The sequence below is a fragment of the Phallusia mammillata genome, chromosome 5 (genome assembly GCF_965637545.1).
Source record: "Phallusia mammillata chromosome 5, kaPhaMamm4.hap1.1, whole genome shotgun sequence".
In the NCBI taxonomy this organism is placed as follows: Eukaryota; Metazoa; Chordata; class Ascidiacea; order Phlebobranchia; family Ascidiidae; genus Phallusia; species Phallusia mammillata.
This window is the reverse complement of record NC_137256.1, coordinates 3,410,372-3,437,101: the sequence shown is the minus strand read 5'-3', so window position 1 is coordinate 3,437,101 and position 26,730 is coordinate 3,410,372. Positions and strand designations below refer to the sequence as shown.

Below are 26,730 nucleotides of genomic sequence, written 5' to 3'. Positions count from 1 at the left end.
CAGATTCGCAACCTCTGTAAACTTTATTATATTGTGAACAGTAAACAACGAACGTAATACTTTTGTTTATCCAGGAAACTGGTCGAAAAACAACCGGGAAAAAGAGAAAAAGAAACTAAAACAAAAAGAAGGGAAAACCACCGACGCCACATTCAGAAGCAAGCCACCTTAAAACTAGAGACCACGTCATGACAAAATGACGGCGTGAGAGGTGTGTGTGTAAAATGCACTTGGCCTGAAAGCCGTCAAGTGCATTGGAATAAATAGGAAGCGTGTATATAGCGGGCATGTTGCGGTACAAGTGGCTCAACGCAATCCATCGGGCACCTGTGATGCCTCGGAATCGAATATCGATCAATGAGTTGGTGGATGACGTCAATTTCATCAAAATCGCGTCATTGGAAAGCCCACTCCGCTGCAAAGTATGGCGAAATACAACTGAACTGAATCGGAATGGTGGACAGCGAAGCGGCTTTCCGACTTATGTATAACATAGCGACACAATAGTAGCACAGTTTCATATGGCGATTTCACAAAACACAAACGTTCTTGTTTGCATTTTGTTTTGTGAGTTGATTGGTGGGGTAACAAAAGCACGTCTGCAAGCGTTAGTTTATTATTGTCAACAAATTCATATAGCGACTAAAATCGGTGAACAGATCCCCTTCTGACACGCACTAAACGTGATACCACGTTAACTTGTTTCAGTGGACAATCGCCGGCGCAGCAACAATACGAGCAGCATGTGGGAACGCTATACGGTAACATAAAGGGAACATATTGGACGACCTGGGCGTGGTTAGATCGCTGGACGATGCATCGATCGATCTGACGCGTTGCTCATCGTCTCCCACTCCTCCTGCAGATCTTTTGCGACGCGATTCACCCGAAGAGGAGTTGTTAATGCAAAGTCATTGTGATTCTTCCCAGCGTCGTTGTACATCTGCATCGGGGCTCGCTGTTCGTAAGGGAGGTTGGGCGGGGCGTTTTGGTTCCGCTGTTGCTGCTGCTGCTGTTGTTGTGGAACTTGTTGGTGGGCTGCGAGTGCGGAAACGTCCACTGGTGGATACATAGCGAGCGGTTGACGCATGAAGTGGTTTGCCCACTGCGGCGGCACTACAACTGGAGTGTGTGCGAAACCGCCAGGTCCGTTATAAGGCATGTAAGTGACAGGCATCATGTACGGCTGGTGGTAGGTGTGTGAAGGCATATCGCCACCCCCTGTCGAACGACGACGTGAGGCACCGACGTCACTCTGCTGCGAATCACGTGAGCCGGAGGTTGTGTTTGTCCGTGACGTTTCGTAACCGCTGTCATTCCTCTGCTGTTGTTGTTGTTGTTGCTGTTGCTGTTGCTGTTGTGAATTTACTTCACTTTGCTCAGCAGGGCGATTCTGATATTGGCCACGGTCAGCCTCATTGGCAGCAGAGACCGAATAATCGTGCGCAGTGGGCTGTTGTTGTCCTTGCTGCTGCACAAGTACCGGCTGATACGACCTGCTCCAGGCTGCAGTGTTATTATGAGCAGGGACATTTCGCGCATTGTTTCTCGCCATAATTTCGCGAGGGTTGTAGAAGGCGCTCGGTTGCGGGTAGCGGTAGAGGCCCTGGGGAACAGACGCTGCGTTGCCCGAATTTACATCCATGAATCCCGGCACAGCGGGCTGCGGGTTGGCGGGGTAAGCAGAGGGTAACATGCTATACACGGAACCGGACGGGTCTGCTGTAGGTTTGTTGTTGTTATCTGCGAAAAAATACATTATTGTTGAGATTAAAGCGCAATATGTATGATTACACATAACTCCATCCTTTAAACAGAGCTAAAACTACAGTGAAATATGGCATGGTGATAAATTAAACTATGTGTGGAGATTGTAGTTGCACATGCACGGCGGACTTCACCTGTATGGCAAAGTCACATTTTCGGTCTAAACATGCGATGACAAATGGGCGCGAACATATTCATGCAAAAATACATTACACAGAAATGATGCGGGGTGCAAAGTGCATGGAGACGGCCGAAACTCCCATCGTAGTTCGGTCCTGGTGCGACGACTGACAAAGTTTTACCAAACTGCACATGCACGCATCTTAAATTCGCAAGGGTTAGTATACAGCAAAAAAATGCGTGTTTTTTTTCAAAAGGAGCCAAAGCTTTAGATATGATCCCAAGAAGGTTTGCTTGGCAAATTTCGGGCTGTATTTAAAAGTAGCTTGCAATTTGTTCGATGGTCAAGTCAAGCGCATAGCAAAGTTTGGGTTGAAGTTCAGATATGAAAATACTGCAGTGTTAAAACGGAAGGCCCTTAAAATTCACTCAGAACGGCTTCTATAAAATGGAACCAAAAATTTGTTCAAATAAGTTACATGGGACATGACACGTAGGTTCGTATCAATGAGTAGTCATAATTGAAAACATGGAAGGTTGAAGGGAATAGATGAGAGATGGACATTGGTTAGATGTCGCAGATGCACGACCGTGATAAGCAAGGACTGAAAGGAAAGATGGACATTTGTAGCTATTGCGATGCGATCCATGTTACGGTAAAGCAATGCCAGGTTTGAATGGGTTAAAGTGGTAACACACTGGGATGTTTGCATTGCTAAGAGGTACCTCGTCCGCTGAAGAAAATAAAGTGGTGAAGTCGAGTTCACCGAAACACGACGTGTTCTGCGGAGAAGCAAAATAGATCAGGTGATAAAAAGAAGAAAAGACAACAAGCGTCCGGTAAAGGATAAAGAAAGTAGTACAGACTGAACTAAAGAAGTTCACCACCACCTGACGCTATTCTATCACCGTAACTAAAGCCTAAGCGTTGCATTGAGATGTCGAATTGCCGAAATTGCCACGAAGGTAGTGCTATGTAATACGCGAAGTGAACAATTAACCTAGGGTTTCGTTCACAAATTGACATGCAGCTAATCGTTGGCAAATTGTTGGGTGAAGAATTGTTCAGCACAAAAGTAAAATCACTGAGATATTACGTCATAAGCCGATCAACTGCCAGATGCACCCGTCATCAAACAGGCATTTTGCATGTGACAGAATATCGGCTAAGCGGGGCCCCTGACAAGCGACAAAACGGCCACTTGCAAAACATCTCCATGAAACGTCTCTACGAAGCACTCCATGAATAATTAAAGGCCGCCAAACTTGCTGGCCGTGTTATGTTATGTATTTTTCGGGCAAACAAGCTCAACTACGTGCGGCGGACACCTTGAATCGACTCGAGATACGCCCCAATGTTCTCACTTCGAAACGACGCCTCAAACACCGAAGACACGTCGTTGAAGCCTGCAGTGCGTGGGCCCTGCTCCAAGGAAGGGCCCGAGCTTGAAAAGCTTGGTGGGGCAGGAACGGCCGATTGCCGCCGAAGCCTCAGCGACGCCGGCCTTCGCTGGCGAAAACGCGGAACAAGATCGCCACCTGTCGGAAAATGATTACGCTGTGGGTTAGATTATTATAAGCAGGCGATTGCAATAGGCAAGGCCAAGCATATGCTTCTGCAAAAAAAAGCGCGTTTAAATGGCACCGCATAACACGCGTAATATGGAATTAATTGCACTCGACTGATTGCTTCACTACAGACAACTAAGAGACGCATTCCATAGATATTCCGCATGCATTTTGTTCAAGACTTGCAATGACTCAGCACGTGCCACAGCAAAAGTAAGCGTCGCCACGTCACCAGTCTTCACCGTTGCTGTCCTCGGGTGCCATCGTGCGGTGAAAACGGATGTCCCAATCATCAAGCGGAGTTGCGTCTCTAAAGTTGCCAGCGTTTTGGTTTCGCCAAACCCCGCGGTTGGTCTTGAACACTGACGAAACATCGCTCCAGCGGCGAACTGACGACTCGTTGGAGAGTAAGTAAGATTTATCGCTCATGTTGACTGGATGCTGCATGGGATGAAGCGAGACTTCGCTCCAACGTCGAGGACTGGGAGGAGGAGGGATTGGGAGCTCGTTGTCTCCGCCGATTTGGAAGCGAGGAGGCGGTGGGTTGTGCGAAGGAGGGGAAGAGTTTATCACTTTGATCGGAGGCCGACTGTCGCAAGATTTTGCAGCCCTAAAGCGGCCTTGTATTTCATCTGGCATTGAGATACTTCGGCTGTAAGCTTCCAGGGTCAGGTCGGATGTTCGCGATTTGGGGCGATCTTTGGCAAGCGACAAAGTTAGGAGTCTTACCGAGACGGGGATCGTGCAGGTATAACAAACAACTACGACGAAACGCAGGCGCATTGTGTTGTTAACAACAATGCCATGCATTTTGTATTAAACACAACACAATTACTTGATAAATGCTTGAATTAATTTAACTCTGAAAAGCCAATTTGGAGTAACAGTTGTGTACAACCGAAAATTCTTTTAAACTACAGTGCCTTTTCCACAGCTAGGGATAAATAAATGTTTAGTATCAAATGCTAAAAAATATGCCAAAAAATCAAAATGCGTTTTTAAGGTACTTTGAATTTCATTTTTTCTGGGCCACATTCTTGTAACCAAGTGAGACGTGTTGCTTCAAAATCCTTTGGGGTAGGGAAGTGTTTTTTAAGTATTTTGTCGGAAATTGCTTCTTAAATGCAAATTGTGCTGCATTTTCGCACAGTCTAAAAATAGCTCACCACACACAGGAATACAGGAGGTGGCGCACGAACAAAAGTTATTGACAACATTCAGGTCGTTCAGGCCATGATTTACCCACACAAACGTCACATGATCACAGAACTTGGTTTACCTTTGTTCTAAAAGTCTGAAGTAGTAAGCGAAAAGAATAAAAAACGACAGCATGATTATTAGCGTGGTATTACGAAGCATTGGTAGCATACATACATACAAGTGCCGTTGTTAGCCGGGTACGAAAGTTAGATATGTTATTGGTATGTGCATAACTTAATGTGAGGTGGCATTGATTTTCCTGGACACTTCTTTAGGTTTGTTATGCTTGTCAAAAGAAAATTAACAAAGAACAATTTGTTGAAAGCGATAAATCACAATAGCACTTTGCTTTGCCATGTGAATTGATTTTGATATGTAACATAATATTTTTAGAATTCTGTGTCACCAACCTGACGAGTTTTCAGCAACTTGGCTGTTAATTCGTGATGACAACATTTCAACTGAGTCCTGTTTCGAAACATGGTGAGAATAAACGTTTTTCTCCGACGACGGAACTGATCCTGTTGCCTGAAGTAGAAGAGATTTGATATGTTAAATTGGTCAAACTACTGGCTAAACAATGGTTAAAAACTAAATAATTCCGTCAGTATAAGGAATGTTAGCATTTATATACGCTGATATTTCAGTTTGTTACACCAGTGGTTCCCAACCGGGAGGAATTTTTGAAACTTGAGGGAAGGAATTTACGTTGCGTTTTTTATATGGTTTGTAAACAAATACTCCTGGGAATACGACCTGTGAAGTTGATAAAATATCCAAATTTAAATAGTTTTTGTATACAATTATATGGTTTAGCATCTACTATGTAGTATATTATGAAGGAATTAAAATGTTTTGGGTTGTTAAGGGAGGAATTCGTCAAAACAGGTTGGAAACCACTATGTTACATGATTCTTAACAAGACGCCGTCGAAAACATTAAATTTTGCAAAAAAATAGAGTTTAATGGAAATGTATCGTGTTTTACGTAATGACTGAAAATTAGCCACCAATCACGAGTTGGTTGGCAACGTTGCAAAGGGGGCGTGGCATTCGGAAGTGGTGGGCGTGTCTGTACGGCGTGCTCTGCACCAGCACATAGTTGGTGATTCAGCTTCGTGAAATTTCTAATTATTTCCGGGTTTATGTAAGCGGATATTGTCATTAATATCATTTTAAAGTAACAAGCAAGTGTGTAAAATTTTATACCGGTCAAAAAATGCCTGACTATTTTACACAGGAAGCTGTGTTGAATTTTTTGCAATGTTTTACATTTTTACACGCGATAACAAATTTAAATGCAAGTTTTCATCTGTCATTTGAAAGTTTCATAAGCTTTTACTTGTACTAGTTTGAAATAGGTATGGTTTAAATTTTTGCATATATCAACTATATATCTTTTGAGAGCGTTTGGTGCAGAGCTCTCAGTAACTGTACTGCATTAATAGTCTGCAAACCGAGCTCCTTATGGCGTGTTTGTTACACTCACTGAAGGACGCTCGCGGTCTGCAAATAACACGTAACGTCTGCATCAGTCGGGGTCATTAAACTCACGTGGGACGTTGAAGCATTAACCATGCCTTCCATCATTGCCCGACCATTCCCACTCTCTGCAAAGTTCGTTGTTGACTGGGAAGGTAGCTGCTGTTGCTCGATGGGAGCCATACCGTTATTAGGCCCGGGAACTTGAAAAGCGTTAGCTGCCGCGGCGGCTTGTTGCTGCTGCAATTGTTGTTGTTGTTGTTTTTGCGCTTGCTGCTTGACGCGTTGCCGTTTCTTGGTCTTGCGCAACTTATCCAGCTGCTGTCTGTGTTTGCGGATCAACGCCTCAATCTCCCGTTGGTGGCTGCGGAAAAGGTTGTTTAGGTTAACGGAGTTTTCTATATGCTATGTTGCTGGGAGATTCAAATTTATTTTTGTAACATGTTTGACAATATGTTGCACAACATGCACATATTACAGCATCATGATGCGATTTAATTAAGAATAGTTGCTGCCTCATGCTTATTAAGCAGAATATGAATGTTATTGGAAGGTTTACAATTTCGCTTTGCAAATCTTTCATTTAGTTTAGTCATTCGTACAATTTGATAAACTGAGCTTACCGCCTATCAAATGTTTATAAAAATCTCCTACTTATACACAAAACGCAGAATCAAATTTGTTTAAAGATCTACAACTGCCAGCCAGCATGTTGGTTTAACCAATATTACATAATTCACAATTTTACCGTTTCATCAGGTCCTTGAAATCGATATCATCTTCTTCCATTCCGTCTCCATCCGTTTCGTCTTCGCTCAGATCACCGTGTTGTGAAGGGGTGGGAGAATCAAGTACAAGCTTCGACCTCCGATCGTCACCGAACCTTGAATGTTTGCTGCTTGTTGACGTATGTCGCGTCATCGCGTCACGTGCCTGTGACGTCATAAACACACCATTAAAACATGTGGATGTTTCAAAGTATTGCAAAAGTGCAAAAAGACTATGTTATTTTACACGTATTATGTTCTGCTTCAAAAAATGCAACCTCGTTTACGCGACTAAAAAAAGATTAATGAAACTTACAGCGGATTTGGGTAAAGACAAGTCGGTTGGTACGTCTTGCGGAAGTCCGTGGTCGGAACCTGAAAATTACGATAAACCATGTTAAAACCTGTGCTTCCATAAGCGTGGTAAAGTGAATGAGCTCTTGGTTTAAAACCGAGTTGCGGTTTTCGCGAAAAAAATGGCACACACCCACAAATGATGACATGCTCTTCTCACTATTATTGCTGTACGTCCGCTGGCGTAGCGCTGCACCCGTTTGCATCAGGAGGCTTGTCTCTGACTGGCTCTCCTTGTTCGTGATGTCACCGGTGGGCAGCACGTTGGGCGGCATCTGTCTGGGAGGTTGCTGCGCAAAGTGAAGGGGAAGGGGCAGGGACTGACCATAGGGCAGGTTGTCGATTCGCTGATCGTGGTACATTGGGCCGTTTGAGTATGGGTAACCGTACACAGTTTGATTGTATTGGTGTTGGGCAGAGCCGGGCGGGAGACTTTGTTCCGGATAGGGAGCAATGTATATGGGCTGTAATGCGTTGCGGTCGTAATACTGCTGTTGCTGCTGCAATTGTTGTTGTTGTTGATGTTGTTGTAGCTGCTGTTGCTGCTGGTGTAACGTCGTCGTTGGGAAGGCGTTTTCAGATATTTCGGAAGTGTCGAGGAAGCTTTCCTTAAAGTTAGCATCTTCACTGGTGATTTGTGAATTTGGTGGCATCTTCGCAGGCGTCGATTGTTTGTCAGAATCAAAGCTGTGTTGTCGGTGAGTGCTGCTTGTTGATGCTGCGTCCGTTGGTGAGTCTTCGTCGTCCGTTTGTAGAACAGTTGGCAACACTTGAAATCTGCCTAAGGTCTGTAAGGGAGGGCTTTGCGCATTTTCCGCCGGTTTTCCAGCGCTTACGTCATCGACAGATTCACTGACGTCATTGGCATTTATGTCAGAAACTTTCGTCACTTGAAAACGACTAAAACGAGACGGTTCGCTGGTGTCTTGAGCTTGAGTCTCACTAGTTGGGTGACTTTCATCGGCGGGTAATTCTTTCTTGGTCTGCTCGGAGTGTTGCGAGGAAACTGATTCGATCAAACTCTCAGCGTCCGAAATTCTTCCCACGTCGTGACCGGCTGTTGCAGCGCTCGTGTGTATATCGGCGGTCTCAGTGGATTCACCTTCACGTGCTGTACCTGTGGAGGTCTTTACCACTGAGTTATTAAAGACTTCGCTTTCTGAAGTAGCGCGGTTGGCAGGAGGCGGGGACAACACAGGGGGTTGTGATTGATTTTCGGGATTATCGCTTGGCATATTGCTCAAACTTTTCGACCCGGTGAGCTTGGTAATGACTGACAAGGGGTCAATGTCTTGAATGGGAAACGGTGATTGGCTGTCGGAAGTCAGCTGACCACCGGTTGTTGGAACGGCCACGGGAATCAAAATCGGCACAACTCCAACTTCGGTCGGCGAGAAACCGGTCTGAGCATGCGACAATATCCTTGTCAGCTGCTTATCCAAATCGTTCGTGTTCATTACTTTCGGCTTTTCTTTATGGGGAGCAACATTTGCTTGCGGCAAAACCACAGGTTGGGCCATCGAAAGGACGGCTACAGGAGTTGTCATAGATGTGTTCGCGGGCTGGTTTTCAGCGGGATTTTGCTCTCCAGGTTGAGGCAAACCTTTTGACAAGTCTGATGCCGCGCTGCTGGTATGACCGCCACTTTCGCTGCCAGTCTCCAAATCACCAAGACTTGTAACAGTATCGGTCGGGTTGTACGGGGCCTTGGCCTGATCTTCACTAATCTCCACACTTTCTGTGTGAAGCAACGGGTCTCGTGAAACCGGTTGTGACAACTGAGTGCTGACTCCTGCAGGCGGGTGTGTAGCAGAGTAAGGAGCACCCTGAACATGGTTCGCTGGTTTCTGACCGCTAAACGTATTAGTCACCATGGTGTCGGCTTCCTTGCCGTATGTATTCTGACTCTTCGTGCTTCCCATTGAAGTGACACTGCCACCTGACACCACCTGCTTGTTCTGTGGCATCATCGCCGCTGTCGAGCTCGCCGCGCTACCGACACTGCCGATGCTGGCGACGCTTGATCCACTTGGCGAGCGATGGAGAGCGTAACCTGCGATGCTGGTAGCGATTGCCGTGGCACTTTGTGCGCTGCTGGTGGGTTTGACGTCACTTGGGATGTGTGTAACTTCCTCGTCACCGTTTTTTCCATTTAAGTTGGAGGTTGGCGAACTGATGGCTGAGTCCAGCTGCTGTTCGGCAGTGATGTCCCCAGTTTGGTTAACACGCGGAGAACCAAGAACTGAATCCACTTCACTTCCCATCTCCTCAAGTCGAGCAGGAATTGCAGCGCTATCCTGCTCTTTGGCGCCCTCCGGTTGGGGAAGAGACGTCGTGGATGCGGAGTCGTTAAGGGGAAGAAGAGTTTCGGAGGAGGAGACTTCCTGCTTGAGTTTGTCGATGTCGACAACACCGGCAACTATTAGTTCCTTCGCTTTGATAACGACTAATCTGATTTCCTCTTTAAAAACCTCCATGTGCTTTTCCTTAAGATAGTTCGCTTGGTTCATGCTGTCCGCAATCTCAGAGGGAGTGTCTTCGTCTATAATAAACTGTAGACACAAATAGTAGGGGTTAAAAAGGCTTTAACAAGGAAATACATGTTAGTCTGTGCGACAGAAAATAAGTAGTAAAACAATGCATTCCCTGTCTTTGTGGTATCTACTTCCTAGTTTACTGTGCAATTGAAAATTGGATGACATATGTTTCGAACATGCTGCACTGGTTGCAAGACAAAAGCAGCATAATTCCTAGCTCCACGAAAGGGGTCAAAAATATAAACTTTTCTGCTAAAGTAGCAGTTTAGCAAAAACAAAAATTAGATATGTGCATCGAAGCTTTTGTTTAGATTTTTTGGAACGTTACTTCTGCCATTTATTCAAGTGCGAAAAAAATTTCCAAACATTTATTCCAAACAAGCAAGAGATGGTAATATAAAGCAGAATACCTTGAACGTAACAGTCTTCAAGTTGTAGGTGGTAAGTTGACATTCAACTTCAACTTGATTTTCCTCGATGCGGTTCAACTTGACAATGGTCAGCCGCGGTTTTCCATCAAATTCACCCTTGCGCACCTGAGAAAATTCACAACACTTCATACTAACCACCTCCATTCAACTAGAAATCAGGGCCTTTAAAACAGGACTGGTAACATTACGAGGCTACACAGTGGACACCATTAGCGTGTTGCTGTCCCTACAACTAGTAGTATAGCTGACTATGTGATTAGAACCTTCTTTCAGCTATCGTCACTCAACCTACTGCACAAGTGTGTTAAACGTATAATGGAGGCTGTACCCCAGTGACAACGGCGAGCCAATATACCCAGTGTGTATCAATGATGACCTTTCGGAATGACTTTACATTAGTGTATGGGATTGGGTGTCGACTACACATAGCTGTATATAATAGGAACTATTGTTTTAACGTTGAGGCAACATTTTCAAAAGAGAAAGTGGCTCGGATTTCAAAACAGCTGGAGTTTTTGAGTGAGTTGATTTTGTTTCCAAATATAGATTACTATGTCCATTAAGTAAATGCTTGAAATCTAACAATCAACATTGTAAACCATTTAACCCCAATTTACAGGTTCTCCGCTTTAACACGGCCCTGTAATCGGCCTTTAATCACATTCACAAGCAAGGTTCGTGCATTTCGCTGCACTAATGTTGCTGGAGTTGGTCTTGTGCAGAAAATATTGCGCAAAGTTAACGTAATCAATAATAGCACCTACCCTATTGCAAATCCCATTCAGCTGCTCTACAAAAATTTCTTTGTTGCCCTCAGTTAGTTTTTCGGAGTCGATCAATCTTACCGCTGTTTCGTTTGCTGTTTCCGTGTTTACATCGATTTTGAAAATGCCCTCCAGCTGAAAACCAAAAAATATGAAGCCTTCACATGCTGAAAAGGCTGACCTAAGTTTTTTTTTCAATCCTTGGTTTCAAACTAAAGTGCTTTAAATTCGTTTCTTTTTGAAATATTGCATATGACAGTTTTTGTAAAATTTGGCAGTACATCCTGAATTGTTTAACGTATTTATAAAAGCATAAAAAAGTATAGATTGTTTAGTGGTATTTCAATATTTAGGTGTTTGCAAATTTGGGATGACCAAAACGCCAATACCCCACCCAAGTACACGAAAAAATCCAAAAGATACCCATTATATTAACAAGTGCATTGAACAATGTTAAATTACTGGTGTTTAGTTTGCAATTAAACAGGAGGTCTCATTTCTGTTCACAAAATTTGTTCGTTTATTTGAACTATTTTTGAGCATGCGATCAGCTTAGCCATTAACAATCCGTTAAAGGCTAGTAATAAAGCAGCGTAGTATTTAAACTAGCATCAAGTGTCCCTACTACAAACAACCACAGCACTCATCACCAGTGGCCAAGTATTGTCTGACTATTCATAGGGGGACACAGGTAGTTTATTTTTGAAGTTTTAAAACAGGACTTGAAATTTGCCACAAAGTTTGAGATAGCTTATATTTCGTTGTTATGTTCACTTCGGAAGGTGTATAAAAGGGGACCGCTGGATATTTAGACCCACTTTAAATTTTTGTATTGAATTTTTAAACACAAATAACTGCACGTTGAATGAGAAAACTTTGATATATTGGTATTTGTTTTCAACACCTAATCATATTACGACGCCAAAATTTGCTAAACGATCCATTCATTTAAGGAAAAACAAAGTTTTTGAGGTCCGTTGGAACGGTATGCAATTTATCCGGTCCTCTATAAATTAAACATATTCCCCCACTAGTTAGGTACCATTTATTACAAATTTTTGCATTTATTACACCGTTCTTTGTCACTGCTGGTAGCAAAGATACTTAAGCGACAAAACTCCTACGGAAAACGTTTTGCAAATACGTTAAATCGAAAGCATCTTTATTGCTCGTATTTAAGACGGTTTAAGAGTTGGCATATGCCACTGTTTTGTGTTCGGACATAAATGAAAACGTATGTTTTATTGTGTTGGGCAGGAACACGGCCGGTGGAGGCACTTACGTTTCCTTGTACTTCAATCTGACACTCAATACACAAGTGTTGGGATTCACCAGGAACTGTTTCGTCAGTTGTAGCTTCCTCCTCTGCTGGGACAGGCTTGGAACCAATCTCGGCCTCAAGTTCTTTCCCTTCGCCCGACAAACTTTCGGTTTCATGTTTCGTTTTTTTGTCCACTCCTTCGACCTGAAAAGGCAACAACAAAAAACCTTAGCAACACAGACAGCGCCCTGCACGAACCAACACAAAGATTGTGTTCGATAAAACTTTACAATTCGGTTTTGAAGTGTGTATACCAAGGCAAAATGATGAACACGACCAACATGAACTATCAGTGTCAAAGAGGTCATGTAGCAGATGTATACTGTACGCGTGTGATATGCAAACAAACACAACAGGCCTAGGAAAGCCATGTAAAGTCTGTTTACGTGTTTATTGCTGGGAACCACACATCAGACGGATCAGTTTTTACCTGTAAGAGTAAAACCCGGAACTTGTTGTCATGACGACCTTTGTTTTTAGGAGGTTTTCTCTTTTTTTCGCCCCTATGTTCTTTCTTGGACCTCTCTGCGCCAGCCGTACTTTCCTTAGCTGAAGCGTCGTTTGTTGCTTTGCCTTGATCCAACTCATTGACAGTTTGGCCATCTGCAAAAAAATAAAATTTACATATGACGTGAGTCAAATAGGTTTATCTTTAAATATTGCATAGTAGTGGTCATGCCGTTGTCAGAGACACCGTCATTATTGCGAAGATAGACCACGTCAACTTGTCAATTCCACTTGCCTTGATTTGCAGATGGGACAAACATAGTAGATGATTCAGTGGGCATCTCATCTGTACGGGCCTGTGATTCATATCCAGGTTGCTACAAAAAGATGACACAAAATACTGATGATTACAATACAAACTTTATTTGTGTAATAGCCAAACTGGATGGTCACACTTCCTTTTAGCATACTATGTGTTTATGATGCTTTTCTAAACAGTCAGATAACAATTCATATCGACATATTGATTTCAAGACGCTCAAAATGAGACCTAATGAAATTTTTGCGGTTGTTGATCTCGTTTTCTTTTTTTCTTGCAGTTAAGGATAAATGGCCAGACAATGTAGGGTCAACACCGATACCCAAAACTATATATATTGTTACACTCGACGTTTTAGGAGTAAAACAAAACGTCCGGTTTATTGCCGTTTTTACCACAATCCTTCGCAAAAGTTCCTGCTACAATTGACACAGGGACAGTGCAATTAGGTTTTTGCGTAGTTAGGACGTCCGCTGTAAATGACATATAATTGAGGGTCGCGTCAAATCATTCTCTGTGATGACGTTAACGTGATTATTAAACGTGATTACATTTGCAACCAGACCAAACTAAAACGCTTGCAGAAATGTGCTGCCTAAAATAGCGTTTTTTAAACGGCAATAAAAAGTAACAAACGCTGGTTCCTAATTGGACATTTCAAAGGGTTATTACAGGTCAATGAAAACTTGGGACTTAAGTGCTTAAAGTTTTCACAACTTAAGCAGTTTGACAATGGTAACGGTATCAAGCCAACTTAAAAGTAGGTAAAGAAAACAATGAAAGCAATGTGCCAGCCTGTGTCTACCTGATAATACGGAATTTGGGTGTACGCATTGGTCGGCCACGGTTGAACGTAGCGAACATGCGGGGTGTTGCTTGGCTGCACAATAACAAGATTGCTGGTGTTAGTCAAGCACATTCTTTACGCCAACACCACCTAAACATCTTTACTATGGCTTAACATGTAATTAAATGCATGTTTTTGATATGTTTTGAACACATAAACTAAAATGCCATGGTGGTAAGAATTTGAACATGGCTGTTGCCTCCACAACATCAAATATTTATGACCAATAAGGCAACATGGCCAAAATACCAAGGCGTTAAGTACAGTTAGTGGGACTGTAATAATAATAAACCTCATGTTGCCAGTTGAATATGCACTTGAAACTGTGAGTTCCAGGAAAAATTAATAATTCACTGCAATAAAATAGCAAGCGGTTGTAATATTACAAAAACACACTTACAACTGTGATGGTCTGTTTCATGGATTGCTGGGCAACATTTTGCTGTTGTTGAAATTGCTGTGTTGAGCCATAGGTTGTGTGTGCATTTTGAGCTTGTTGTTGTGCAAGCTGGTTTATTTGCTGTTGTTGTTGTTGTTGTTGTTGTTGTTGTTGCTGTTGTGATTGGCTAAGTTGTTGCTGTTGCTGGATTTCTGTATTGTCAGGTCTTTCTTCTTGTTTTTGTCTGCGCTCACGCTGCACATTTGACAAGCAAGCAGTGATCGACTTGGCAACTACATTCACATCTTCATCATGAAGAAATCCATTTTGAACCTAAAAAACAAAAAAAAATACATCTGTAAATGTCAGGTATGTTACATTTAGTTTTAGAAAAACCACAAATATAAGATCTACAGATATTAAACAGTAAAGAATAAAACTTTACTGCTATTTTTTCACATGGCAGTGAATCACCAGAAAGCTAGTGATATGCGAACACCGTCATTAAACAAACTCAAATATTGACCACCTTTTGTCTGGACTGAAGTGTAAAGGGCAGTTGACAAACAAAACGACCATTTAACACATCTGCTGGAATGTAATTTTCGAAGTGTTTTCTAAGAAACCCAATTGATCACTTATTAAATTGACAATAAATCGATTATTTACTGCATAGGTTTCTTAGTTTGTTTTACATAAAGGTCTCTGACAGTTCAGGCCAACACATTTTTTCAGCAGGTGGCAGCCCAGAGAAACAGAAACTCAAACCCAAACCAAGGGTTTCAACTTTCAACGGCTTTTGGGGTTTTTGTAACATGACCAGGGCAGGAATAGTTGGTTCAGCAAATGAATGGATGACGTAAAAACTGTTTTTAAAGGAAACGTAGTTGTAGCGGAAGGCACAACTATTCTTTTGCTTCTTTCTCTACGTTCACAATAAAATGTAAAGTATTTTTGGTGCCAATTAAAGAAATGATTTGGTGCTGAAAGGCGGCACTAATGGTATTGTGGGACATGGTTAAAACAGAACTAACGAGCCTCCGAAGCGACAGCGTCTATTCGGCACAAGAATGATTCAATCCGATGGCATGGCATGACCCATTAAATATTCCGACTGAAATCATGCAAATGTGATGCTCCTTCGTCTTGCCTACACTCAACGGGAAACACCAAATGCAATTTGACACGGGTCAAGCCTTTTGTTCAATGTTAAGGGAGCAACTGGCATCGGTGCGTTTCTCTTCTCAGACCGGGCGTCTGTGATTCAACTTAAATCAAAAGTTTTCCATTACGTAAACTCGAATTACTTGAGCCAACCCCACACATCCAGTCATCACAGCGCTGCCAACCTCTTATTAACAGCGGCCCGACACGCCAAACAATCTCAACAATTACCCAGGCCTGTGATTACAAATCCACGGCTCAGTTTTGGTAAGAAATGAGCTCGGCTGTTGTGTTTCGGTTAAGCCTGCCCACGTAGTTCGGAATACGCAAACCTTCTAGCGAAATTAGCACGGTTAATGTTTATTAAATACGTCGTAACTGAACGCAGGCATTTGAGGTTAAGCGGTGCTTGTAATTAGACTTGAAGTTTTTAAAGTTTAAATTTAACCTACGCGTCTAAAGGATTAAACAAACAAGGTAAACAATCTAGCTTGTGTGCCATTACCCTTTACAGTTGCTTCGTGTGTCCGTCCCATATACTGTACTGTCTAATTGTGTACGCGCACAAAGTTTAACACAATATAGTGCGAGATATCGTAAGAAAACATTAAAATAACCAACAATTTGTGCTACAGAGAAATAATGCTATAGTTAAACCATGTTGGCATTCTGTATCATATCTTTATGGTGAAATTCAAGTGAATAAAAAAAAACAGTAAAGCGCGCTGGACTGAATTTAAAGCAATGGCCACGGGCGCAACGGTGCGTAACGGGAAGAGCATCGTGTAAACAGATTTCTGTAGAAATGGGTCAAAGAGCTCGCAGCGCCTCAAGCGTCATCGCGTAGTAGCAAAACACAAAGGTGTCCTGGACCCGAGCGCGCCAGGCCGTTGCGTCATGCATTATACATTGTCCATGGCACCCACACTCGACACGGAAGAGCTTGCGAAATACTTATTATCCGAGGGGGCACTTTAGCGATCGTTGCGTATTTCAAGAGAAGCTCGCTGCTTTAATCGATCGCCCGACGTCCAGCTCGCGCTCATTGGACATTTCAGCACACCTATGGGTGTTTTTAATAGCAAGTTGGCGAAATGAATGAAATTTATTGCCGATGCCCTTATAGAAGTTAAATCTAAGCATTATTGAGAAATATTGGTCGTGCGCCGCCGCGGGCAAGTCATCATCTAAATCCAAGAAGACTCGTGCACTTACGACAACAAAGCTCTCGGAAATTTCCGGTTGATTAGTCAAGCGGGAGGCGGACGCGGGCTCAGACCTCTGTGGTGACAAACCGTCGAGGCTTTAAAACAGGGGTGGGCAAACTTTTCAGCGCAAGGGCCGCATTCAAAAGTTTATAATCTTATGGGGCCGCATAGTATTTCACCAACGGCAACCAATTGCTTGCTTGTTTTTTGTTTTTTATTATCTGATGCAAAGAATTAGGTTTATATTATATCATATATATATATATACCATTTTAAGTCGCCTAAAATGCTCAGATTAATAATTTCTGACTTATGCATAAGTTTAGCTGAAACCGAGCTAACTGTATGACGTCATAAACTGTATTGTGACGATTGTGGTGCCTGTTTTTTCGCATTGTTTGCACACAATACGCGGATAAAAAGCCTGGCGCATATGGTTACTAGACTGGTAATCTTTTTTTCCAGTCTCACGAAATCTGTCCCACGAAAAATTATTTGCCAAAATAGTTTTGGTTACGTCACGGCCGCCAGTACATGTATTTAACATGCATGGTCACGGCCGCACAAACTCGTATCCGCAGCCGCAGGTTGTGCACCCCTGATTTAGCCCAAAATATTAACATAGTATATTTTCAGTTAAGTGCAAATACGTTTGCTGCCAATTCAATGATTGTACAAACTTTGGTTGAAACGCCACAATTGTTATTGTTTCAAAAAAACAAGCATTTCTTGCAACATAGGCTACACACGTTTTTTTGTTAATAAATTCCTTGCGCCAACATTAAACATTGCGAGCCGTGTTTAATACCAACCTTTGGGTGTTGTACAGGTCGGTGTTAACGATTCTAAACCGTGTTTAATGTCTGTTTGCAAAGTACTTCAACGACCTAAACTTGAACAAAAGTGACCAAAGTTTTGGCGTCAACAGTGCAAAGTGGGCTGTATTTGAAAACGTAAATCGCTTTTACTTTTATTTACTTTTATCGAACGAAGAAATTGTGTCAAGTGACGGTTTGCATAATAACGTGGGAGAAAAACAGCAGGCTAAAGCACGTAAGAAGTATTTGAGTTTAGTTTCAAAGTATGGTGCGGGTACAGATACTGCACATGGTATAGGTATCGGCAAGTCCCACCCACGGTATTTTTAGAACTCTACGTTTGTGCTCATAATAATATTCAGCGTTACTCGGTAACTTTCTCTTTAAAATTTACTAACATTTGGCGGGCCGCATGAACTCCTTTGCCGGGCCGCATGCGGCCCGCGGGCCGTAGTTTGCCCACCCCTGCTTTAAAAGCTCTGGCAACAGAAGCTCGGTCCTCTAAACCGATGATGTCATTACTGGCCACGCAGACGCAGGGCTCGAAATGAGTCGAGTTTATCAGTCGGTAAACATTTGAATCCGGTTCGCATTCGAGTGCACTTAAATGTTGCCGTTAACAGGATTGCGTGCAGTTTGCTCGCACAGGCAACTAGTACACATATGATTTATGCATAGACATGTTTTATGCGTGGTTCGCTATTACTCATTCATGAATTTTGAGCGCTGAATTGAACATTCCTTACTGACGAGGTTAGCTGAACCGACAACCGGTCTTTGTACACCTTGTACTGAAGTAACAGCCAGAGCGGGAAAAATTTACGATTTCACAACAAGACAACGTTCTGCTGCGGGCTATTATGAGAAGGAATTTTCAAACCATCGGGCAAAATTGCGATCGTAATAATAAAGCATTAAACAGCGAGCGACTGGTTCTTTTACCATTGATACCTAAGGAAATAAAAATCGTTGCGGCATTGACTCCCAAAACGATTAAACAATATAAATTAGAGATACCACATGGCTGGGTTGGTTTCCTGTATGAAGAATAAGTGAAAAGGGTTCGATGGCTCCAAAACAGATTCAAAATGTCCCTGTTTGTTTTGGTCACTTTACTGCTGATCGAGCGGATCATCGTCAATACGCTGCAAAGCTTTTTAAGTATCCTTAATCACGTCACACACAATGCCCACTGGACTAGCTGGGAAGTTCCATTGCGCGAGCAACTTTCCAATGAAGACCACAACAGCAGTGAGTTCGCCTGTTTCGCACTCAAGCATGACCAGTTCATAAATAAACAACTCAGCGCCGAAGAAGTAATACAATGTTTGCTCCTCTTGAATTTGCTGCACTGGTTGGTTTTGTCTGGATTTGGCGTTGAGCAAAAAGGCGTAACAACTCCCAGAATATGATGTTTAAACCGAGCCAAGCCACAACTGGTTGAAAAGGCTCGCTGAAGACACTTTGAGCGAAACGGATTACGTCACTGCCAGTCACATATGCTTGAGCGATATATCCCCTGGCGGGCAGCGATACGCGGATAACAGCTTTAACATTTACCTTAGTTTTAAATAGGACGGCCTATTAAAACATGCGGTTAGCACAATTTTCCAAAGAATACGACCTTTAAAGCTCGTCGTTCAACAAAAATTAGGAAACAGGTTGCTATACGAGGGGATATTTCGTTGTTTGCTGATAACCTATGAGAAGTATACACACAAAACAGCGTTGTACTGTTACACGACGATGTGCGGCTAAAGCGGATTTTTTTGGTTGGTTATCGATGTGTGCAAACCAAGACGTTGCGCTGTGTTGCGCAGAACAAACACTTACGTCGTAATGACGCAGTTCCTCATTTCATTGACTTTTTCGGTGTCAAATATGCACAAAGTACAGTTGATTAACTCATGTAAGAGGATTAACACGCACACATAAGACCGAATCAAGGTTTTTCCTGGTTAACGCTACGAAAAGTATTTTAAGTTATAATGATGAACCAATGGCATATGCAACAGAGTAGGGCTGGAACTTATTGTTTCCACCACTGATTTCAACACATCAACTTGAAACGTGCGTAAGCAGATTTCCGAACAGGAAAACGCATCGTCTATTCTCGACGGACACGATTTAAGTCGTTCAATAATTGATGACATCTGCAACAGGAAGCAGCGATGCTATATTCAACAACAATGTGCATGTAGGGGCTTCTCCGTAACAAGTGAAGAAAATGCGCAGATTTGGGAGTATATACGCGAGTACCTCGGTGTATCAGTAGTCTAGCAAGACACCACAAGGCCGGATGCATTACTGATATAACTGTTAGTCACTCAACGATTGGTAGAAGCAGATTGACAAGACCGTGTTACACGAAACAGGGACGAACGAACACACAATCCACGCCACCTCTTAACGCACAACGCGTATTCAAACAACACGGCCCCATTTGGATTACGAAATTTCAGGGCCGCCACTTTCGAGTGCCCGTTTCGCGAGTTAATGGTTTGTTTGGTCTTCGTCGATTGCGAAATCACGTCGGATCCCAGTGACGAGGCCGCCAAGGACGCACGCAAAATTGGTTGCTGTGATTTTTTCCACATACAACCTTGGGATACCACGAAATTCGACCGTCAAACCTGCCTGGTTAACTGTGCCTACGTGAGTTTTGTCATTGCAGACGGTAAAAATGTTGTGGTAAGCAGAATCAACCACTAACCATGAATTATTGACCACCATCGCATTGTACATGCAGAGTATGTGTATTTAGGCGCTATACAAGACAACCAATACATGAATTTCAGAACCAGCGAGTTAAGGCGTCGTTAAATGACTTAGAAATCAATGAGGTGTTATTGCATAAAAACTCAAAATGAACAACTATTTGCGTATTCACTTACAAAAGTAAACACTTAACAGCACACAAGGTTATTGCTTTGTCCTGCCAGACAGAACAATGACGTTACAAACAAGGCAATTTCAGTGGAGTCGCAACAAAACAAGATTGATTGAAACCATAAAACTCGTCCGAACCGATTGACGGCTCGTATAAACGCCAAAATCAAAACTTGCTGCATCTCTCCTTTGCAGTGGTGATTTGCATTCACCACCCCCATACATTTGACCATCTCCCGCTGATCATTCGTGCGTGACAGGGTGCATTGACGGCAAATGACGTCACAAGACAACATGAGCCCTGAAGCTGTTTGTCGAAAGCAAACAGATCAACATTTTTAGGCCCAAGTCTCTAAAATCGTTTAAACGCCGACCTACGTGCAATGTGTGTCTATCCAGTTCGGAGGGAGGCACAAATGTCCGTATTATCGAAATGATTTCTGACCACTGTCGCAATCCTATCGCTAGCTTTCTACCCACACACGTTAGTCTGAAGTCCGTTTCATTTTGCCAAGGAGGCGATAATTTCATGTAATGACGGCGGGTGTCTTGTGTCAAGTCTGATATCAGAGGCAAGTCGACTTGTTCAGCAAAATCATGTGTATATGTTTGCATTCAAAGTGGATTACTATGTATGTACCGAACTTAAAATTGATCCAAATTGCATTGCAGGCCTAAAAACTAAATTTGGTATCTTTGACCTGAAACAGTTCTAGAGTGTGGTAAATTTCAACTGACTGGTCAAGTTTTTTTTCTAACCTCGCGCAAGATTAGGAAGAAACCAAATATGATCGGAACGTTTTGGTTGTAATTGAGGTCTGCAATCAGGCAGAGCGTGTGGCGATTTGCCGGAAGACAAATTAGGAAACCCAAATTCCACTCATGTCTGGTGTGTGCGCCATGTAAGGCCAGAACACACTGCTATTTAGAATTGGAAGCAGCCACTGCTGCAAAGGGCTTGCCGAGAAAATTGCCTAGTCAAAAAAAGATTCCAGTACCATTGTACCGAAAATTTTAGATTATAGTCTTGTGCGCGCCATGTAAGGCCAGAACATACTGCTATTTAGAATTGGAAGCAGCCACTGCTGCAAAGGGCTTGCCGAGAAAATTGCCTAGTCAAAAAAAGATTCCAGTACCATTGTACCGAAAATTTTAGATTATAGTCTTGTGACAAAATGACACTTGACTGTTAGAGCATACACTTGACATATGCGTACTGGTTTGTTCTAGTGTGAGGTCACACCGAAGAGGTGGAGCTCTAGTATGACAAAACGTTACGCACACTTAACTTTGCAGCCAGAGAGTTGGCTGGTAAAAAGCGGGTCGTAATGGTAAAAAAGACAATCGCTTGCAGAAAATTTGAAATTATAGCTTAACACCTCATTTGTTAACGCGCATTTGAACTACGTTGCTACTTCGCCATTACGTCATAAACCACTGATGAATGTATCATCACTTGGGATAACAGCATTTTTTCTGCGTTGGTTTAACGTTTTTTTTGTATCAACCCGGCATTATATCCTTATCACAGTTTCGAGGCATACTGCTTGGATGGAAAACACGACAAAAACGGGCAGATTGTTCACATGCCGTTACCATGCTGTATTAGCCCACTAAAAAGCACAAGTAGTGCGTTCGTCGTTAATGGCAAACGAGAACACACATGCATGCGGGCCATGGAAACGCACGACGCATACATCCTGAGTGAAAACGCCGTGCAATGCAGTGCGTATATTCCACTCAACTACAGTAACGAGCCGAGGAAGCACATGCGACCATTTTTGACAACATACGCGCCTACACTTGTGGGCACACTCGTGTTAGCACAGTTTAATGAACAGTAGAACCTCCAATGACTGCACAGTGGCTATCCACGTAAGCAGTTTGTTATTTGCCCAATAATAGATTATTGCGAAGCTATAGTAAACTTGCGACGTCAGCAACTGCGCATTTGTACCATGAAATGTGAACTTCGTGACCGATGTTGCTAGGCAACAGTTTTGTTGTCAGGTTTGGCGAACTAACGGGTACAATGCGAATACTGGACGTCTAAACACAAATAGTTGTAACTACCCTTTACCGTAATATATAAGCCCTTTAGCACTTCACATTAAATTGGTAAAGGGCCACATATCAACTAGTGAGTCACCATTGAGATTAGTGTCGGGTGAAGGTGACCTCATCATATCCAGGCCAACGCAAAGGCCCCATAAAACGCACGTCACGACACTAGGGTTTAAGGCAGCATCACCGGAATCTACTATTTTCCTTTTCCTACGTTTGCTCTCAGGATATGCGCGTCATTTCGACGTCCGCTTATACAGGCATTGACGGTCCAAGGCTTTTTGATTGACCAAACTCCGGCCAGCAAAAACGCACGCAATACCATCTAACAATTTTGACATCCTTATCGAGACTGTATTACCAATCTATATGTCGGGGTCTTGTTAGGCTACCCAACTCCCAATGCGCTTGTTCGCATAAAGTTTGAAGAGATTGTGTTATGTATGACACTACGACAGGTAACAAAGGCAAAGCGCCAGGGAAATAACGACGTTAGTTAAGGTAATTATAAGGTGGCCGTATGCTCCCTTAAGCCTAATTAGAACGGTAAATTGGGTGTCCTGAGACGCTACACACATCACGTGCGTTGTGTTATATTTCTTGCCATTAAAACTGGGCGTGATTTGCACACAACCAAAAGGTGCACAGTTGCAGTCGCTGCTGTACTGTTAAGTGGAAGGACGGCGACCGGCTCCCTTTCATAATACACACTCCGGAAATCGTGTGAACAATTTCTAACGCAATTTAGCGTCGAAACTTCAATACCAAAACAACTGTGAATTCAGTGCAGCACGACTAAGCCAATAATACATCACGGGACAAGCCAGTGAGTTACTCCCTAATAGGCTTTCCCGTGAGGCGCGTTTGCCCGTTTGGCGTCACTTGTGGCATGGGCATTGCGGATGTGTGACTTGGTCGCTGAGTTAATCGGATCCAGCGAAATCAAGCAGCGATTGTCCGATTTTGGAAGTCGTTTTCCAAGCGCTACATCGGGTCACGGGTCTGTGGGCTCAAGTAATTACTGGGACATAGAGACAAACGAATTCAACCTTTCCGTCTGGCGTTCGATTTGCCATTCAATGTCGTATTGCTGCCACGACAACTTAAACCATGAAGCGTGCCGTTAAAATCAGTCACATGAAGACAAATTTACATGGTAGCATGCTATTACACGCAGGTCACGTCACTGGGTCGAGACTGATGACAGTGGAAAACTACAGCAGCGCACATATTAAATCGCCCTTTGTCACGTTTTGAATCCGTTCTGTGATTGTGCAGAGACAGGCAAGGCTGATTTCAGCCAAAATACTTTAGCAGGGAATGCCAGAAATTGACGACTTACCATATCCTTTGCGACGTCCACTGGGATATCCTTGGTTAAATCAAATTCGAATTCCACTGCCTCGTCGTTCTTGTGCTTTGGCTTGAGTTTCTGGGAGTCCTCGACCACAAGGCGTAGAGTCACAGTGTCTGGTGATACCCCAGTGCTTTTATCATCCAATTTAGGATCGGTGGCATTAGTTTGGTTGTGTGGTGCAGCTAACTCCACTTTGATACCAGTAACTTCACGAAATAAGGGTTCATTAAGCAGTTGCTGTGCGGTGTACCTGTGTTAATGTATCCTGGGTTAGTTGCAGGTCAAATGGGTAATGTATCTTAATTTTCTAAGTTTGCACCTCAGGGTTTTGTCCTTGTTAATGCAAATGGATATGATATGCTTTTCTGCCTCTCCTTGCACCTTCTCAAAGTTGTTTGGTGGAACACCCTAACATTTATACAGTAAACATTGTTAGCAGGCTACACAGTACAATGCACTATCAGAGTAAATACATTTACAAAGGGATTAATCATGACTTAAAAATAAAACAAGAACTTTAGACATAATGTTGCAAGTTGTTACAAATGGTAAATTTAAAGGAATGTTATAAATCAGACAACAGTATATTACTAACCTGCGTGACTTTTCTGTAAATTTGCCCAGCATTATTGCATTCTGAATATGGGTATTCCCCAGTGATCATCTCTAGCATGCACATGCCGAAAGCGTAAACGTCTACACTTTCATCATAATGTTCCTCATACATTTCAGGAGCCATGAACTCAGGAGTTCCTTTAAATAGCAAAGTAAAAGATAAACAAAAAATTAACACACACAAAAAAACAAAATTTCTTACCTATGACACTTTTGGCAAAAGATGTCCTTTTCAGTGTGGCCAAACCCAAGTCACCAACTTTCACAGAGCCTGTAGGCCCAGTAATGAAAATGTTATCGCATTTTAGGTCTCTGTGAATGATTGGTGGATTACGTGTGTGAAGAAAATTTAAACCTTTCAAAATCTGCCGACACCAGCTGCGTAGAACCTTAGGCTTCACAGATTTAAATCGTTTGAGATACCTGAAAAACAATTTCAGCATTAAAATATAATTAACTAGATTTTGCATTTGTGATTTATTTTGTTTACGTTTTCAAAGTTCCAGACGTCATAAGTTCAGTGACCAGAATAATGCACTTCTTCCCTTTTGGAGATTGGTAATCCCATGAATCATAAAAACGAACAATGTTTGGATGTTGAAGACCTTTAAGCATTTCAGCTTCTTCCCGAAATCGTAACCTTTCATTTTTTGACAACTTATGGTGCTGCATAAAACAGTAGAATAAATTGTTTATTAAACAGCAGACAGCACTGCACTTTGAAAAAAAACATAGGAAACATAGCACAAGGCTTCAAAAAGAAACCTGTTTTTTATTTAGGGCCTCTACACAGAATAAATACCTGTAATTCACACCAGGCAACAGCAACTCCAGTGTCAGTATCTAAACCTTTGAAGACGGTTTTAAAGCTTCCTCTTCCCAGTTCAATATCAAACTTTAGGAATCTGGATCCAGGTGATTCACCTATTACTTTTCCTTCATCTTCAACTTCAACTTTGCTGGATGGTTGTTCATCTGCATTGGATTCGACCATTATCTGGTCATTTACAGATGGTTGCTTGGAACCATTTGATGATTTTTTAACGACATCAGTTAGTTTTTCCTGATTTACTGTAGTTTCGCTTTCAACTGTTTCGGAGACTGTCATTGCTGGCTCATTGTCTATGAACAAATTGAAAACATATTAAACTAAAGAGCAGACTAACTACAAAGATGTCTATAAGGAAACTGCTATCTATTCAACAAGCATATAGCAATATCCGAAGACAAGTTTTCTGGCCACTTAATTTAAGGCGATTACTAATTGGCATGCTCATTAAACAACAAATACAACACACAAACTAAGATTGATTAACATCCAAATAATACAGAATCACCTTGTTCAGTGTTTCCATCCTGTACATCATTAAGAAATGTAACTTTTTTGGAGCTTGTTGTTTCATTGTTAACACTTTCTGAAATATGCACTGCAGTTTTTGATGATTCTTTTTCAGAGTTTTTTTCTAATGAATTTACTGACAAAGAATTGTGAAACAGGTTTGAACTGTCTGAACTTAATGAAGTACTGCCATCATCTTTCGTCTTGTCACTGGAACTACTGATTATCGTTGATTTCAGTAAACTTGCTTCAGGCACGTTGCCATCAGTCAATGGATCCTTCACTGTGTTTAAATCTTTTTCTCTTTCATCACCAGGCAACTCCCCATTACATGTGTTGTCCACAGTCTTCTCACACACTACAACAGAGCTGTGTACATTGTTGGGCATTGGCTTGCCTTCTTCACTGTCTGGAAAGTTGGCATTGGAAAAAGCTTGATCATTTGTTTCTTGGAGTCCATTTGACTCTTCTGCATTTTTGTGGTTTGTTATCGGTGAGTTTTGCACATTTGCCTGTCGATTGGTTATGATTGGTTCTCTGCAAACGGCAGCTTGTTCATGTGCACTTGAAGACTGACCGTTGTAGTGATTTGTCATAGAGCTTGGATGTGTTGGTGTTTCGTTTTTTGCCATATTTTGCTTGTTCATGGCACAGCATAAAGGTGCAATTTGGTACATAGAAACACAAATAGTGTCAAATCCAAAGAAGAACTTTAGCCAGATGTCACAGTGTTGTATTAAAGTTTTTTTGTGAAATAGTACGGGGATCTGTTATCCACAGATCCACACAACTGAAGCAGTGTTTGTAAATTTTATGTCTTTACAAGACAAAATTATACCAGATAAATAGTATGTAGCAAGCCTATTCATGTTTGGGATGCATTTACTTGTCCGTAAAAACAGAAAAGTAAACAAGATGCAGCAGCAATGCCTACGAGATACCTCGAAAATATAAACCTAAAACAAAAATTTGT

General features: G+C 42.3%; 1 protein-coding gene across 6 annotated transcripts; it reads right to left on the bottom strand.

Annotated features, from left to right (window-relative positions):
• LOC145227805 (uncharacterized) lies at positions 1 to 26,730 on the bottom strand. 6 transcript variants are annotated; one of them, XM_080092719.1, is made up of 21 exons: positions 25,756 to 26,730; positions 25,221 to 25,540; positions 24,909 to 25,084; positions 24,621 to 24,841; positions 24,399 to 24,556; positions 24,123 to 24,211; positions 23,789 to 24,053; positions 14,325 to 14,636; positions 13,883 to 13,957; positions 13,054 to 13,135; positions 12,742 to 12,914; positions 12,273 to 12,455; positions 10,991 to 11,125; positions 10,206 to 10,331; positions 7,392 to 9,810; positions 7,221 to 7,279; positions 6,886 to 7,070; positions 6,210 to 6,501; positions 5,067 to 5,184; positions 3,699 to 4,154; positions 1 to 1,743 (listed from the first exon to the last, which is right to left on the bottom strand). In XM_080092719.1, the coding sequence occupies exons 1-21, from the start codon at positions 26,432 to 26,434 to the stop codon at positions 800 to 802; spliced, it is 7,467 nt and encodes a 2,488-aa protein (XP_079948845.1). In that variant the 5' UTR covers positions 26,435 to 26,730; the 3' UTR covers positions 1 to 799. The 6 variants fall into 6 exon arrangements, with proteins under 6 accessions (XP_079948845.1, XP_079948848.1, XP_079948846.1 ...); XM_080092722.1 differs by lacking the exon at positions 3,699 to 4,154 and adding an exon at positions 3,217 to 3,426; XM_080092720.1 differs by having other exon boundaries at positions 7,419 to 9,810.

Excerpts from the sequence above, each read along its gene's own strand:
- LOC145227805 (XM_080092719.1), bottom strand. The coding sequence starts at position 26,434 with ATGTACCAAATTGCACCTTTATGCTGTGCCATGAACAAGCAAAATATG. Across the intron at positions 6,502-6,885 it reads TTCAAGGACCTGATGAAACG|CCACCAACGGGAGATTGAGG; the intron begins GTAAAATTGTGA and ends CCTTTTCCGCAG. Across the intron at positions 4,155-5,066 it reads AGTTGCTGAAAACTCGTCAG|ATCGCCCCAAATCGCGAACA; the intron begins GTTGGTGACACA and ends CGCTTGCCAAAG.